Source organism: Mya arenaria, chromosome 7 (assembly GCF_026914265.1).
Source record: "Mya arenaria isolate MELC-2E11 chromosome 7, ASM2691426v1".
Taxonomy (NCBI): domain Eukaryota; kingdom Metazoa; phylum Mollusca; class Bivalvia; order Myida; family Myidae; genus Mya; species Mya arenaria.
This window is the reverse complement of record NC_069128.1, coordinates 21,357,161-21,374,661: the sequence shown is the minus strand read 5'-3', so window position 1 is coordinate 21,374,661 and position 17,501 is coordinate 21,357,161. Positions and strand designations below refer to the sequence as shown.

Genomic DNA, 17,501 nt, shown 5'->3' with positions numbered 1-17,501 from the left:
TGAAGAAATTGATTGTTGATCAAAAAGTGTATAAGAGATTGAATTTTTTTTATTAATATGACCCCTGAACCAAACTGGAAAATATGATAGTCTGTTCTATTTGAATGCTGAAAAGGTGAGCTTTTATCAATTTTATACTATTTCAGTATGACTATTTCATTTACTTCTGTTTTATGTTCCATTACAGATTGTGATCACATCCATACCTCAGCATTCCTTTGGCTTGGTTATTTACAAAGATTATATTTACTGGACTGACTGGATGCTCCGTGCTGTTATACGAGCCAACAAATATGACGGTACTGGGATTGTCTGGTTGCAGAAAAATCTGGACAGACAGCCCATGGGGATTATCGCAATCTCAGAAGACAGCAATAACTGCACGCTGAATGCTTGTCACCACGACAACTATGGGTGCGAAGATGAGTGTCACACAGATAAGTTTGGCGAGCCATTCTGTCAGTGCCGATATGGTCGGCTGAAAAGTGACGGCAAAACATGTGCATGTAAGTATATGCTTTGGATTTGTTATTTCTTGTTTTGTTTGACTGTTCAAAGACCTGGTGGAGCACTTTATTACTCACCCAAGCGCCGGCCTTGGCAGCACACCCTGATTAATGTTTTGCTTGTAAGCATGTCAGCGAAGACATCATGTATTGCAATGAAATTTTAGACACATGTTTCCAACTATCAAACCTACTTAACTAATGAAGTTAGATAACTCTTTTTTGCATATATTGCAATTTTGGCCAATTATTATTCAACTTAGATATTCTGGTAATGTAAGCACACAGGGATATCCAGCTATCCAATGTATATACTTAATCAAGTGAAATAACTCTTATACGGCATATAATGTAAAGTACTGTATGACCCTTTATTATTCAACTTAGAAATTCTTGTTAAGTTTTTCTAATATAAGAGTGCACAGGTCAATATGTCAAAAACTACTTGATGTATGGCTTTGAAACTTTACACAAGGGCTCCCAACCATCCAACTTACATTAGGACTCAAGTTGAATAACTCTTATCTTGCATAAAATGCAATTTTGCCCATTTACTATTTGACTTATAAATTCTGGTGTTGAATGTAAGCACATATAGGACACTAATTCAGCAATTACTTGAAGCATTGAAACATATTTATTTTTATACAATAAAAGTATATTTACACATCAACTTCCATTCCTTAAATGAACTGCAGTTTGGCAGTTGCAGTTGTCATCCAATGAATGCAACATCTTCAGATATGTTCGGATCGCAATTCATCACATAACAATATACATGAAAATTGTTCATCTTGTTATTGTTTGTATTGTGTCAGCAGGTCCCGTAAAATATAAATCAACATTTTAGAAAGAGTTAATTTATGGTATCTTAAATGTATTGTTGCCATAAGTGTTTCAATTATACGTTTTAAAGTGATTTCAAGTGGTTGATCTTTTCTCCCAATATTGTGACATCAGTTGATAAAATGTTTCCGGTTACAGCTGGGTCGTTCTATTTACAGAATGGGTAAGAAAGGATTACTGAAATGTTTTCCTAAATGAAATGAAGTATGTATTTAACAATACTGGAATGAAATAATGTCATTATCGGGGATATGAATGCAATTAGGCTGGTCAAAGTACGCATGAAGTCCTCCACACACTTTGACCAGCCCAATTGCGTTCATACCCAGATAAAGACATCAATCCCGCAATTCATTCCTTAAATGGTTACTCGTACTTGCATATAACGCAAAGTATTGCCCTTTATTATTTGACTTAGAAATCCTGGGTACGTATTCATGAAACCTTTCAACCATTCATCATACTTAATAAATCAAGTTAGGTAACTCTGTTTGGCTAATGATGCAAATTGTGACCATTTATTATTTGATTTAGAAATTCTGGTTAAGGTTTTGCATGTAATCTTATTTTACAGTGACCCATGCATGCTCCACCAAAACTTTAAAAGCGGCAGAATAGTCTAGCGCTTTGTGACAGCTCTTGAAATACTTATTTAAACTTATTTGTTTTTCAAACAAAAGAGGTCCTGGCCCCAATTTCTCGAAACTTCTTAAGCGTAACAGGCTTAAGCTGCTTATTTCAATCAGCCAAAAAACATACTTATAGTGAATTTTCATAAATGAAAAATGCTTTATTGTGATAATCGTAATGATAATTTCTATCTTAAGTATAAAAACATTTAAAGGAGTATATAAAACACAAAATATTGAGAGACAAAAATAGTGGGTTTAGCTTAATCCTGTTATAAGAGACTTAAGAAGTTTCGAGAAATTGGGGCCAGATGCTCTTGAAGTATAATATGTGAAATGTGTTATTTCTCTCTCTTCATATTGCATATTTAGGGAGTTCGAAAGTATACAGTGTCCAGTGGAATGCCCTTATTTTTCAAATATGCTGTTCCATTTACCTCTGTATATTGTTAGTTTTAAACCAGGTTATTTTTTTATTTTAACACAAACTGGACAAAAATGAATCTGAAAATGTTTCCTAAACTAAGCCAGTAGATGTTTGTCATTGTATACGCATTTATCACATCAAATTGGTTGCACAGAATTTAAGCTGCTCTTCTTCTGACTTTGTTACATAAATTTTGATGAAGTTGTAATAAATTGATTTTGCTGAGACAAAGCTTTGTTTTTAAGTTGGGTTGCCATGGGTTTTATTGTAAAAAACTTATCATGATATATTCAACTTAAATGTCATGAATTTTCTTTGGAAATAAAAATCCAGAATATGATGCTGTAATCACACCATGATGATAAAATATTAGTATTATTATATTAATATATTAGTGTTGTTCTGTTGATGATTTATAAAAAAAATAGATCAGGAAGGTCAACTATGCAACTCTCAAGAGTGGTTTTTGTCATAAGTAGACTAAGCTCAGTAAGGTATGTGGATAAAGTAAGAAAAATATTGATATTTCCCCACTATTTTGCTTATTGATATGCATCATTTCTGCATGGAAGGGTAATATATCTTCTTGTCAATACTTATAAGAAAAGAACTGCACTTCCTTAATGTTGATATTACTAAGTATCTGCTGTATATTGAGGAAAACATCATTTCAGCCACTTAAAACACGTGGGCATATCAAAAAAATAATTTATTGTACTCCTGTGGTACAGATGTACTTTTGTGTACATTGTAAATCAAATCATATGATATTGTTTATTCTGAATCAAATGTTACCACATTCATAACCATTTAACATACACAACACACTGTCGTCAATGAGTGGATATTGCATGATTATGATAATTATATCCATATATAGTAAATCATTCCAAGTTCAAATGTACATAAATGTATCAAGATTTTAAAATAAGATAATAATTGTTTGGCACTTGAACTGTAGATTTCACTTGGGTAAAGTTGTTAGCTATAGGAACATAGTACTTGAAAATGTTGTGACTTTGTAAATTGTGGAAACCAATACCAAAGTGGTATGAATCATGATTGCAGTGGCTGGTGAATAAAGGGGGACAACTCATGCATGACTGATCGGAGTTTTAGATTGGGATTGATATAAGCGGCTTATTGCTATTATACAACTCAACTGAATTAAATAAGTAGATACTAAAACTCATTTCTGGCACAACTATCAACACTTTAAAACTTGGTGAATTAACTTAAAGGAGGCAGCCTTTATGTCTTTCATGCGGTGATTTTGGGGAATTAATTCAAGCTGTTTACAAAATTGTGCTTTGTTGATGTAAGCGGCCCATTTTTTAGGGTCACTCATGTGCGTTTTGTTGACAAATACGGCAGAATAGTTTTAACTTTCCAATACGGAAAATGGAAAACTAGCCAATATTATGTTGTATGGTTTCTTACTCCATTGAATAAAACCAGATATTCATATCATAAATCAAAGGATTCCTCGTATAATATATGAGAAATAAACAATGATTGAAGTGAGTCATTTTTTGATGCTGATGCTGAGCATTTGTTTAGGAAGAATGGATCTCGCTTCTCCGCCTGTAGCTAAAGGTATAAACTTTTACTATCATACTATCATTTATTTAAAATGTATATGCACTACGTTTTATTTAAAAAAGGGCACTGAAGTAATATTAGTCCAAGCTTCTTAGACTACCCTTCAAGCCCAAGTTCATGGAATGCATGTCAGTAGTTCATTCACATGTCAGTAGTCCATTCACATGTCAGTAGTTCATTCACATGTCAGTAGTTCATTCACATGTCAGTAGTTCATTTTTCCAAATTTTCCTGATTTTTTTTTTGTAACCACAAAACTTCTTTTTATGCTAAAATGTATTGTAAACTAACAGTATTTTCCTTGTCTATGATGTCAGAAAATGAAAGATTCCATGAGATAGCTGTTTTGTCAGAATGACTTTCGGAATTTTTTCATGTATTTTGTTCTTGTGAATTGTTCTTTAAGGGCAGTGATTTTAAATACCATTTTGTTTTCAAATGTCAAAATATTGATATTCTTTAGCCAAAGCCAAGTTATTAACCACAGAGTTGCTTGCCATATTTATACTCGAGTGCTCCAGCTAGGAAAAGGGTAGTCCATATTAACAGCCGCTTCAGATTCTTTGATGATTTTTGTTTTGGCAACTCTACGCGTCCATATCCCACTTGTTCTTTTCCTAGCCAAGAATGACAGATCCCAGCGCTAAGTATATTGAGCAGAAAGATAACGGGCACCTGCTAGATGGTTTCAAAATGGCGATGCTTTATAATTGACAGAAGTCGATATAAATTAAACTAATTATTTGTGTTTCATAAAACACTTAAGTGTAATAAGTACAAGGTTTTGGCTAAAATAATTAAAGTGTAACTTTTTGTTTTAATTTAACAGTGAAGTGTTAAGTATTGTGGAGTAATAGTTGAAGAATATATTTTACATTGGTACTGCTCAGTTGACTTGTGGCGTTCAGGGAACAAAATGAATATCCAAATGTTAAAAAGTTCCCTCAATGTGCATTATTGTGGCTAGGAAAAGGGCAGCATAAAGCTTTGAATAGGGCAAGCTGCTTGAGCCCAGTAGTTATTTATTTTTCAGCTCAAATTAATGCATTTTTCTTTATTTAAAAAAAAAAATAAATGTTTTTTTTCCTCAAATCCGAAGGGTGTCTTATTCTCAAAATTAAAATGTGTCTTTTGGGAATAGCATAAGTATGCTTGTCTGGGGTCACCTTTTGTGCACTATGTGTAAAAAAACAGTTTTCGGACCAATTTTTTAGCCATTTTCTGTAACTGCAATCGGTCCGGCAAAGTCAAAATCAATCCAGACCAGCAAATTGTCGTGTTTTAGAAGCCCTGGTTTGCAGTATGGCACAAGTTTTGTATCAGGAGTTTGTTTTTTTTACTTACATGCAGGTGGACTTTTTATGATAGACAACTTTTTTTTTAAATCTTTGGTTCTTAATTGTTCATACCGATGCTTTCCATTTTTATGTCAGATATATATATTAAGCTGTTCAAATGTGATCCCATTTGGCACGGCGAATATGGCAGGGGGTAGTTCTGTGAATATTGATGACAAGTACCCAAATAAAATTTTTATAACTTTATTGAACACTTGGTGAACTCACTGTTAAACAAATTATTATAAAACTTTACATTTAAGTATTAAATCAGCATAATAATGTAAATGCATGAATATGTGACATATTTGGGGAATATTGATGATTACAACGCTTAGCAAAGGTACTATTCAATATGAATGTGTTTGTTTGACTGGAAAACAATACATGAATTATCAATATTTATTTGAAAAGCTACGTACAGAAATAATGGAAATGCCAAAGACATTGAACTCAAAAACAAAAAAAATCAGACAAGAAACACTGAACAACACCACAAAACTCCACAAACAACACAGTGCATATATTCTATATAAAACCTAGGTGTGTTTATCAAGGATTGTTAGGTACGGCCATGGAACGTACAGTAAAATTATTTTACTGGGGGTTTAAACCAGTTTGTGTGCACAACCTCACTCTTATCAAATCAAAATTATGTACTTGCAACAGAATTGTAACAACAATATTCATTACTAATTATTGAGGTGTATTAAATATTCAATCTAGTAACTGACTCTTAACCTATTTAAAGAATTTGATTCATTTTTTTGGTCAAATAATAAATAAAAATCTAATAACAACGGAAACAGAGTTTTTGAGTTAAACCACATACCTAGCTATGAATACTGCTGACAAGTATCCATATAAGACTTTCGGTAACTTTTTTGTCCAAGGTTAAAAGACAACCTGGACTGAGAAGACATGGGCTTAAATATTTAATTGGAGGCTTATATGCCAACAAATGACATTGTCATATCAGAGTTTTACTCAGGCTAGATTTAGTGTTTCCTTTGAACTAGTCTAAGGCTCTTTTTATCAAGTTTATAGATATTACAACTTGCATGACTAATATTAATATTAAGCCTAATTCTTATGGTTGTCAAACCATTGACTATTAAAGGTGCTTAAATGAAGTGAACAGTCAACTGTAAGAATTTAGTGTTGGCTTATGCACCAGACAATTGTAACCATGCCCCCACCCTTCTTTTCTGTCTAATTTTGAAAGCATTCTTGCTCATTTTCAGTTTTAGTAACAGTATTACACCTTTTTCCATGATTAAAAAGACCTGTCCCAGTCCAAAAATGGTCAGGAGAAAACCACGCAGAAATTTGATGTCCCATTTAACTAAACCGAAATTAAATTTTCATTCTTATTGTAATTTGTCTATAGAGATATTTGCATTTCATTACCAGCCCCTCTCAAATTTAACCACAATTGGCTGATGGGTCAGACGTGGTTCATGAACTCTAAAATATGCAGTGTTGGCCATGTGGGGGATTATATTTATTTGATAAAACACAATCATTATGCATGTGAAGTAAAATCTTAAGCTACATCTGGGACTATCGATCTTAAACGGTCAGACTGTTACCCACTAATATTCACCAACAAGATTAAGTCTCATACAGGCACTTTCCAAGTTTAAATAAATCAACATACTTTAGCAGACCATATTATTGCATTAATATATGATTTCAGGGCTTTTTCTGTTGTGCCCATGGGTCCGACTACCGGACCCATTCCCTAAGCAAAATAGAAGATATTTTTCCTAATCTTCTGAAATATTCCCAATCAAAATGAAAAATAAAATAAATTTTGTTTTTGTTTTTCGTTTCATGAATGACACTGTTTTTTTACCTGTACTGGTTCATTCAACATCATAAATTAAGATGATGTAATGTTTTGGGGGTAAATGAATTAAGAAATCGTTGATTTACATCACATTCAGAGATCAGTATGAAGTATTTTCTGTCACAATTTATTGGAATTGATATTTTAGCCTTTTCATGTCTTTTGAAAGGGAAAAGAAACTAATATTTAATAATTTCCTCCTTCACAGGAGACTGGAAAGCTTGTTCTTTTTTTTTGTAAAATTTCCCAATTTCGCGCCACAAGTTTTCCCAAAATCTCTATGGTCCTTTTCACAAAATGGGCAGAAAAAGCCCTGGATTTGTGTCCTTGCAAGCATAGCGCAGTGATCACAGGTGTAGCCACTAAGACCCTTGTATTAAGAAGTTTTCCAGGTCAATTGTTCCAATCCCATTTAGTTTAAACATTATCTATTTTACAACGATTGTGACGAAAGCTATGATAGCTTATACTAATACACTCTCGTTGGCACAATGTTGCGCGAGAGTGTGGTCTTGTGTTGTGGAGGGAAACCGGAGTACCCGGAGAAAAACCCCCACTTGTCTGGCTTGGTGACCACTAACCAAACTCACATGTGTCCAGGCTGGGAATCAAACCTGGGTCGCCTTGCAGAGAGCGAGTGTGCTAACCACTGTGCTGACCAGACAATCCCATTTGGGCTTTCTTGTTTTGAAATATCGTTTTTGAATCTTGCTGTAATGAAATATTGACTATGTACTCCAGCAAAAAAATATTTGAAAAACTTAATATTATCAGTGCAATATGGAGTGTAGTGTCAACAGCTATGACCACTATGGCTGGGGAATAATACCATGAAAAATTAAAGGTCAACTGCATACATGCCATATTTTCTGGAGACCTGATTCAGGGGGATTTGGTCAGAAAGGCTGAAAATTTTGGTATTTTGGTAGTATTCAGGGGGATTTTTTTTAGCAGGTCTAAGTTGGTGAAAAGTATTTTTAGACACACGTACTGAAAATGTATTCACATATAATTTGCTATAAAAACCTCTAACTTTTTCATTATACTGGGTGAGTACCTAAATCGGAACAGTACCCAAATATGAAACACCCGTTTTAAAAGCGTTTTTACGATCATGATCGGTTTATTTACGATTTTAATCAGAATAGATGCTTGCCTTAGATACATGTTCCAAAGATACTCCGGTATTTCAAATGCTGCTATCATTCAAAGTTTTTCATGTTCAAATGTCAATACATGGTAGGGTGACTTCATGCTTGCTACAATGACAGCATACTGGTACAGTCTGTATTTTTTTAATAATTCATCAAAACAAAAATGACAAAAAAAAACAAGCTGGAATTAACATTAATTATTAATGTATTAAAACAAAATATGTAGCCATAATTTTAAAATATACATAAAAATAAATAACGAATTAAAACTGTTCCATATTTAGGTACTCCGAGGACAAAAATGGCAGTCTTTGATTGGTAGTATCTTGAAAAATGACATTTATATATCAATCAATTGGTCTTGAATCCTATATATAGTATGCTGATGGAAAATTTTATAGTTGTCGTGCAAGCCAAACTAAATATATCTCAGAAATAGTGCCGAAAGTGTTCTGATTTAGGTACTCACCCAGTACAGAACTATCGTATGTCATGATTTATCATATTCACATGATACACTGTCATGTCATACTGTAATGCACATGCGAACAAAATATGCCATTTATCAAACCATTTTTAAACAGCCATTTCACCCTTGAGGAGTTGTTTCTTCACATTTATTTTCACTCACATTCTGTGGCTTCACTTTGTCATTGCTGCCTGATGTAAAATCTTTCTCAAAAAAAAATTAAAAAAATAAAATTCCGGGGGATTTTTATCTCCCGCCAGGAGACCGGGGGGATGGATCGTAATTCCAGGGAATTTTATCTCCCGCCAGGGGATATGGCATGTATGGTCAAGCGTCATGAAATAATATAGATAATAATAATTATACAGAAAATATTAAAAAAGACAATTGAGAAGCACAATGCGTATTTCATCTAAATGTACATGACCAATATTTTTGTCTGACATTGAAAATGCTTGGCTCTTTATATTTGCTATGTATAGATGTGTTTTCGACATTTATAACAACTCTAATGTTGCTTATTTTTGCTACATCATAGGGTTGTAAATGTCAATGTTTAATGGGTTATTACCACCATGTGACCCACCAGTTGTGAAGATAAATGTTTCAGCTAGTTGTTGTTTATTATAGTATGGATAAATTTATAGTCGAAGCACATGACAATGGAATGATTTGCTTTCTTAAAAGTTTTATGAACTTTATAAAATACATAAACAAGGCATACTGACTGTTTGCAATAAACTTCAACAGAATGAAACACATTACTGTTAATGCTTGAATATTGGAGATTGTATATTCAATTTCATGACAAGATATTCTGTATATCTGTACAATCAAAACCACACAGTTTGCTCTGAACCATGCATATGCATAAACATTCGTGCCACTCTGTAATGGAAACATTATTGTGGTTCACATGATGAGAAATCAGGAGAAAAACTATTCTGCAAGTGTTTACAATCGAAAACATATTGGGAAGAACTCCTGGAAGATTCACCTGTTACTTGAAACTGCTCACTAGATGTATGAAATTAATGTATTATTTATTCCTCAGGTTCTCAGTGGTATTGTGGTCTTTGGGTTTAGAGCAGCATATTGTTTGCTAACAAGCTCCATTTATATGTATAGATAATATTATTGTGCTTCATTAGATGAACACATATTTTACAATCACATTTATTTAAGGAATGAATTGCGGGATTGATGTCATTATCGGGGTATGAACGCAATTGGGTTGGTTAAAGAGTTTGGAGCCAAAGGACTCCCGGGCGTACTCTGACCAGCCCTATTGCTTTCATATCCCGGATAATGACATCTTTCCATATATTTACTCCAATAGTTCATTATTTTGTTCAAAATTTGTTAAAAAAGTACTTAATTCAACCTTCCAATAATCCTTTCTCACCCATATCAAACGACCCGACTATAACCGGAAGCAGTTTATGAAATGACGTCACAATAACGCTGAAAAATTGAAACACTAATTGCAACAATATGTTTAACATATCATAGAAATAACACTTTCTAAAATGTTGATTAATTTTATGGGACCTGCTGACACAATATAAACAATTTACATGTATATTTTTATACTGTCACGTGTGAATCTTGCTGTTGCCTTCATAGGATGATAATTGCAATTGCTGGAAGGCAGTTCATTTACGGAATGAAAGTAGTGGTGTAAATATTTTCCACTGAGATTGAGACCTTTGATGATTGGTCTAATGCTGTTTCATTGTGATATCGTTGATGAAACCAGTTACGTCACTGACAATAGCGCTGTCCACACACTGTGACAGTCGAGTCTATACCCTGTTCAATTACCTCTGAAGTGTTATTATTCAGTAGTTGGATTATCCGAAAGAAATTTTCCAAATAATAAGTGTAAATACATGTATATACAAAGATTTTTTAGTCAGAGTATGAAAAGAGTTGGTCATAGCACAGATACAATGTTTTCATACTCTGATGAGCGGCAGTACTTAAAAACATTCAATTCTTAAACGATTAAGCATAAACAAATGATGGTACGATTGTCTTTTTATAAAAAAAATTTACAGCCTTTTAAAGTATCAACAACATTGGTTACACATCCTTTTCCTGTAAATATGGGCGTGTGTCTATGGTTAGTGAAAATTTGCAACAACTGGATGGACCTGAATGTATTAAATGTTGTATTTATTCATATCTTTCAGCATTGATCGATTGTAACAACGTTGGCTACACATCGTTTCCCTGTCTTACGGGTGTGTGTCTACGCTTTGAAAAAAGTTGTGATGGGTTGATTGACTGTCTTGATGGCTCGGACGAAGCTGTTTATGTCTGCTGTAAGTTTTTTTAGAACCAGCCCGACTAACGAGTGCAGTTCAAATTATGTTCTTCAGTAATCCCAAATATGCTGGAATTAGACTGCAGGATTAAGTTTATTGTCACAGCTCTTTCCCTGAATAAGAATTGCCTAAAAATGTATGCGACTTGGCAGGGGAAAAGCTAGGGCCTAAAAACCTTGTAGGCGCGATGATTCTATGTGAGTTTGGGGACTTTTATATGCACATTACACAGTCACACTTAATTGTATTTGCAATGATTACAATAAAATCAATCAATACACCCTGCACATAGTTTAAACAAACACCAAGTTTGCTTTAGTTAAAATGAAACAAACTTTTGAGTTGTTCAAAGTGTTATAGTAGCTAGTAGTTTTTATTGCATTTTTGGGTTATTCAAATTTTGTCATTTTTCAAAAAAAGTTGTAGACCCAGGCCTACAAGGCCTATATGTAGCTACGCCACTGCTTGAGTTAAAGTTGTTTGATGAGAATAAAAGGAAAGATCATTCTTCTAGAACTACCCAGTATGCATTTGTTAACTAAATCTAGATAAGAAAAAACGCTTATTTTTTTATCTGCACATTACAGCTAATAGGACATGCCCACCTGATTTCTGGACGTGCACGAACCGAACCCAGGGTCAGTGTATAGCATTGAGCAAAAAATGTGACTCTGTTATCGACTGTCATGATGCCTCAGATGAAAATCCCGAGATGTGTGGATGTCCCGAGGGAAGTTTCACATGCAAGAACCATGCGTGCATCCCCAAACTGCTGAAATGTGACGGGGTCGGGGACTGCCTGGATAATAGCGATGAGATGGATTGTGGTGAGGGGTCATCCTTTTTATTACTTTCCTCAATGTAGACACCATGTTTTATAACTGGTAGGGCTGCAACAATATGCCAAAAACCATATTGTAATTTATTTCAATAACAAAAGCCCACATCGTAATGTATTGGGTCAATTGTTCAGAACTTTGATAAAGTTATGCAATTGATTTATGCTACGTGTTTTGCAGCATGGTAAACCAGAAGATAAAAAAAGGGTTTTTAGATGTTTTAAACATGCCTTGATAGAATTGTGATTAACAAGTTGGTTTACATTTTGAAGTTGAAATTTTTCGGTTATCACCTTTAAACTTTTTCTAAAAGAAAGTTTAATGATTATAAAGGTCTTGATTCATGGTTTGGATCATGTCAAAGTATGCTCAAACATTGATGGATAACACTCTGAACATAGTATGTTTTTATTTGATATCTGTTCTTATCTCACTTTCAACCAGGTTTTGCTTCTTGTTTGAAAAACTGAAATAGGGTTTTAGTGCAAGAGTCACCTTGTCGCTCAATAGGGTTTTAGTGCAAGAGTCACCTTGTCGCTCAATAGGGTTTTAGTGCAAGAGTCACCTTGTCGCTCAGTAGGGTTTTAGTGCAAGAGTCACCTTGTCGCTCAATAGGGTTTTAGTGCAAGAGTCACCTTGTCGCTCAATAGGGTTTTAGTGCAAGAGTCACCTTGTCGCTCAATAGGGTTTTAGTGCAAGAGTCACCTTGTCGCTCAGTAGGGTTTTAGTGCAAGAGTCACCTTGTCGCTCAGTAGGGTTTTAGTGCAAGAGTCACCTTGTCGCTCAGTAGGGTTTTAGTGCAAGAGTCACCTTGTCGCTCAGTAGGGTTTTAGTGCAAGAGTCACCTTGTCGCTCAGTAGGGTTTTAGTGCAAGAGTCACCTTGTCGCTCAGTAGGGTTTTAGTGCAAGAGTCACCTTGTCGCTCAGTAGGGTTTTAGTGCAAGAGTCACCTTGTCGCTCAATAGGGTTTTAGCCAGGTTTGAAACATGACAGGTGGGGGGGGGGGGGAGAGAAAAAGGACAGGGTGCTAAGGAAGAAAAGGGCACATTGTATAAGTAGTTGAAAAACTTAAACATGACGAAAATGTTAAATTGTGTTTAATTGAAGTAGTTTTAAGTTCTAACTGCCAGAAATAATAAGTTTGTACGTATTCATAATCATATAATAAGCTTTTAAACAAAACAAAGGAAATGCACATGCAGGTCTCTTTGAGGGCAGAAAGGTGCTACCAAATAAGGACAGTATAATCAAATATTTCCTTGGTTTGATTTTTTTAAACTTATGAAACAATTTTAAAAGCATACACATATTTGGCAGTTGAAAACTTATATTTCTTGAGTTAAAAAAGCCCAAATATTTCTTTTCAAATTCATAATTTTCAAATTCTTCTGATCGAGATATAATGTGCCCTTTTCACCATTAGCACCCTGTCCCAATTCTACAGAACCAGTCCCTTTTGAATTCCTGGCAGAACTATGATTTAAGAATCACTAAAGCCCCATCATCATAAATAATCAGTTTTATTTTTTATTTGTTGAAATAAAGACAAATATCTATTATACTCTTCTTCCAACGTGAGATATAGTGGTATGATGAAAATCCTACTTTTTCAACATACAGCAACTCAATATATTTAATAATAATACTGTATTGATTGAAATTTGACCAAATTCTGCATAAATGTCTGCTCTCTAATATAAAAATGGTATTTAGTTTTTCCTATATTTTTGTCCTTTCTATGAAAATTCTTCATTCAAATTTTTAAAACTGTGCAAATTAATCTTGTCATATCTTCAGTTGAATACCTTCATTACAGTAGTAGGATCACATTTGTAACCTAAAAAAATCACAAATATGTAGTTATATCACAGATGGCGACAGGTTGATTTCCTTCCCTTCCACTGTTTCGTTTTCAACTTTTAATTCAATCCAATGTATAGCCAAAGTAGCGTACAAATGACACTCAGGTACTTGCAATTTACGACGGCAATCTTTGATGAAACAAGCTTTGACCATTAATTAAAAAAAGACAATCTTTTCAGTGGCTAGTCCTGAGTGTGAGATGGGCTACTTCAAGTGCCAGATGGGGGGCACATGTATGCCGGACTTCAAGAAGTGTGATGGTCACTTTGATTGTCAAGACAACAGTGATGAGGATCCAGCAATCTGTGGCAATAGTGAGTGGTTTTCATAACAGGCTTGTAATTCAGTCTTTGAAATTAGACGTTTAGAATGAATGATCAAGCCAACACACTTTACTAGTACCCGGGTAAAACAATAAAAAAGCCCGCCTTCTTACAAGAGTACTTGGGGAAAACAATGAACAAACTGCATTCTTACAAGAGTACTTGGGGAAAACAATGAACAAACCTGCCTTCTTACAAGAGTACTTGGGGAAAACAATGAACAAACCGCATTCTTACAAGAGTACTTGGGGAAAACAATGAACAAGCCTGCCTTCTTACAAGAGTACTTGGGGAAAACAATGAACAAACCGCATTCTTACAAGAGTACTTGGGGAAAATAATGAACAAACCGCATTCTTACACAAGTACTTGGGGAAAACAATGAACAAACCGCATTCTTACAAGAGTACTTGGGGAAAATAATGAACAAACCGCATTCTTACACAAGTACTTGGGGAAAACAATGAACAAACCCGCATTCTTACAAGAGTACTTGGGGAAAACAATGAACAAACCGCATTCTTACAAGAGTACTGGGGAAAACAATGAACAAGCCTGTTTTCTTACAAGAGTACTTGGGGAAAACAATGAACAAACCACATTCTTACAAGAGTACTTGGGGAAAACAATGAACAAACTGCATTCTTACACAAGTACTTGGGGAAAACAATGAACAAACCCGCATTCTTACAAGAGTACTGGGGAGGAAAACAATGAACAAACCGCATTCTTACAAGTACTTGGGGAAAACAATGAACAAGCCTGCTTTTTTAAATGAGTACTTGGGGAAAACAATGAACAAACCCACATTCAAACACAAGTATTTGGAGAAAACAATGATCAAACCGCATTCTTACACAAGTACTTGGGGAAAACAATGAACAAACCCGCATTCTTATACAAGTACTTTGGGAAAACAATGAACAAGCCTGCATTCTTACACAAGTACTTGGGGAAAACAATGAACCAACCTGCATTTTTACACAAGTACTTTGGGAAAACAATAAACAAGCCTGCATTCTTACACAAGTACTTTGGGAAAACAATGAACGACCCCGCATTCTGACACAAGTACTTTGGGAAGACACTGAACAAACCTGCATTCTTACACTAGTACTTGGGAGGAATACAATGAACAAGCCCACATTCTTACACAAGTACTTGGGGAAGACAGTGAAGTAACCCTCATTCTTTCACTAGTACTTGGGGGAAACAATGAACAAGCCTGCATTCTTACACAAGTACTTGAGGAAGACAGTAAACAAACCCGCATTCTTACACTGGTACTTGGGGGAAACAATGAATTAACCTGCAATTCTTACACTAGTTCTTGGGGAAAAAAATGAATTAACCTGCAATTCTTACAATAGTTCTTGGGGAAAAAAATGAATTAACCTGCATTCTTACACTAGTACTTGGGGAAAACAATGAACCAGCCTGCATTATTACACAAGTACTTGGGGAAAACAATGAACAAGCCTGCATTCTTACACAAGTACTTGGAGATAACAATGAACAAGCCTGCATTCTTACACAAGTACTTGGAGAAAACAATGAACAAGCCCCCATTCTTGCATCTCAATTGGATTAAGAATTGTACTTACTATCTTCATACTTTGAATGAACATGGTTCATAATCTTAAACCTGGAATTTTGGTCCATGCCGATTTTATTCAATTCTTAACATTCCTGATAACATGGCGCTCAGAGGGGCATAATGTCTGACAAACATCTCTTGATATACTTTATTTCTTCTATTTTGCAGAAACTAGTGTATGTAAGGCTGGCTTATTCCGATGTGATGATGGTTCATGTATCAACGATCAGTGGCACTGTGATCGGGATGAAGATTGCGAGGATATGTCAGACGAAAAAAATTGTGGTAAGTTACAGTACACTCCTTGTGGAACTACCACTTTCCTCGGTGACTCCAAGGTTTTTAATTTTATCGCGGATTTCCGCCAAGTACGTAAACGCTTTCCACGCTAAATTCCGCCAAGTTGCACTGAGTTGCTTGTTTCTATGGAGTACTTTAGAGCTAGGTAATATATAGATTTTACTTTTGAGTGCTGAACCCAATACATTTAGCACTGATAAGAAAAAAACCATTTCTTACTCGTAATTTGTTACAGAATACCAGTGTGAAGGCCAGTATGCTTGTGCGGGTACAAACAAGATCTGTATCGAGAAGAGTTGGAAATGTGATGGAAACCCTGATTGTCCAGAGAGCGATGATGAAAAGGATTGTGGTAAACTATTTGCATGTCTTTAAAACAAAAGGTGATTTGTAATTACTAGGGATGGTAACGAGTAGTGAAATTGGTACTTGAGTACTCGGACAAAGTTGATGGAGTACTCGGGTACTCGATTACTTGGAAAACTTGAATTGGTTTTGGGTAGAGACAAGTATGTATATATTGGCCATTTTCGTCTTTCAATAAGTCTGTCATTGTGTAATTTACTCCAACAGAGAAAAAAAGAAAAAAAGATTACTTCTTTTAATAAGTCCATTCTATTTTATTTTTACACATAAATATGAAACACTACAATATAGCGATGAAGTAAACAATATTCATGTCAAAATATTATCAAGACATAAAAGCAGCATATGAATTACACGCAATGATGAACAAAAATCGAAAATACATTGAACCAAATTTGATAGCATACAGTAAACTTCGAATTACAAAGTACATGTATCCAAAATATAATATATAATTATGTTCAGTTGTTTACTCTACAAAATATTATTTCTAAGGGATAATTAAATAATTTGCATTTTTGACTAGCCAAATTCACAGATTTATATTGTAATATTTCACTTTACTTCAAGACAGATTGAAATTGTGACCATAAAAGTAATATTGACACAAGGTTTTGATATTTTCAACATCCAAAATTAATTTTTTTGAAGTTTTCTTGAAGCTTACGGAAGTTTTTTTACTTTCAAGTAATCAATATTGGAAGTTTTAACCCATTTCTAGGGAGTAATATACTTTCAAACTAATCACATTATAACAGAAGCCCTTTACAGTAAAATGAAACTCAAAAAATGTCTATTATTTAGCCCATTAATCTTGCAATTCCAGAGAACATTCAGTGTGATGAAAATCATTTCTTATGTGGAAATGGTACGGGTCCATGTATTGACAAACTATGGGTGTGTGACTCCGAGTTTGATTGCTTGGATGGCTCAGATGAGAGTCCACTACAGGGCTGTGGTGAGTTTACATCTCTGACTGTTTTTCTCATCACTTCTGGTGTTCAAAAAATTCAGTTTTGGGAATTGATAAAGCTTTGATGTCATATTATTGTCATTGATAG

At 34.5% G+C, this 17,501-nt stretch overlaps 1 protein-coding gene across 3 annotated transcripts in view; it reads left to right on the top strand.

Moving 5' to 3' along the window:
• The window catches only part of LOC128240854 (low-density lipoprotein receptor-related protein 1-like), a 183,586-nt gene that overhangs the window by 109,525 nt on the left and 56,560 nt on the right, over window positions 1-17,501 (top strand). For all 3 annotated transcript variants that reach the window (XM_052957801.1, XM_052957800.1, XM_052957798.1), the window contains 7 exons: window positions 188-506; window positions 11,018-11,149; window positions 11,740-11,979; window positions 14,034-14,168; window positions 15,943-16,059; window positions 16,310-16,426; window positions 17,267-17,398. In XM_052957801.1, the coding sequence (XP_052813761.1) occupies window positions 188-506; window positions 11,018-11,149; window positions 11,740-11,979; window positions 14,034-14,168; window positions 15,943-16,059; window positions 16,310-16,426; window positions 17,267-17,398 (1,192 nt within the window). The remainder of the gene's footprint in view (window positions 1-187; window positions 507-11,017; window positions 11,150-11,739; window positions 11,980-14,033; window positions 14,169-15,942; window positions 16,060-16,309; window positions 16,427-17,266; window positions 17,399-17,501) is intronic.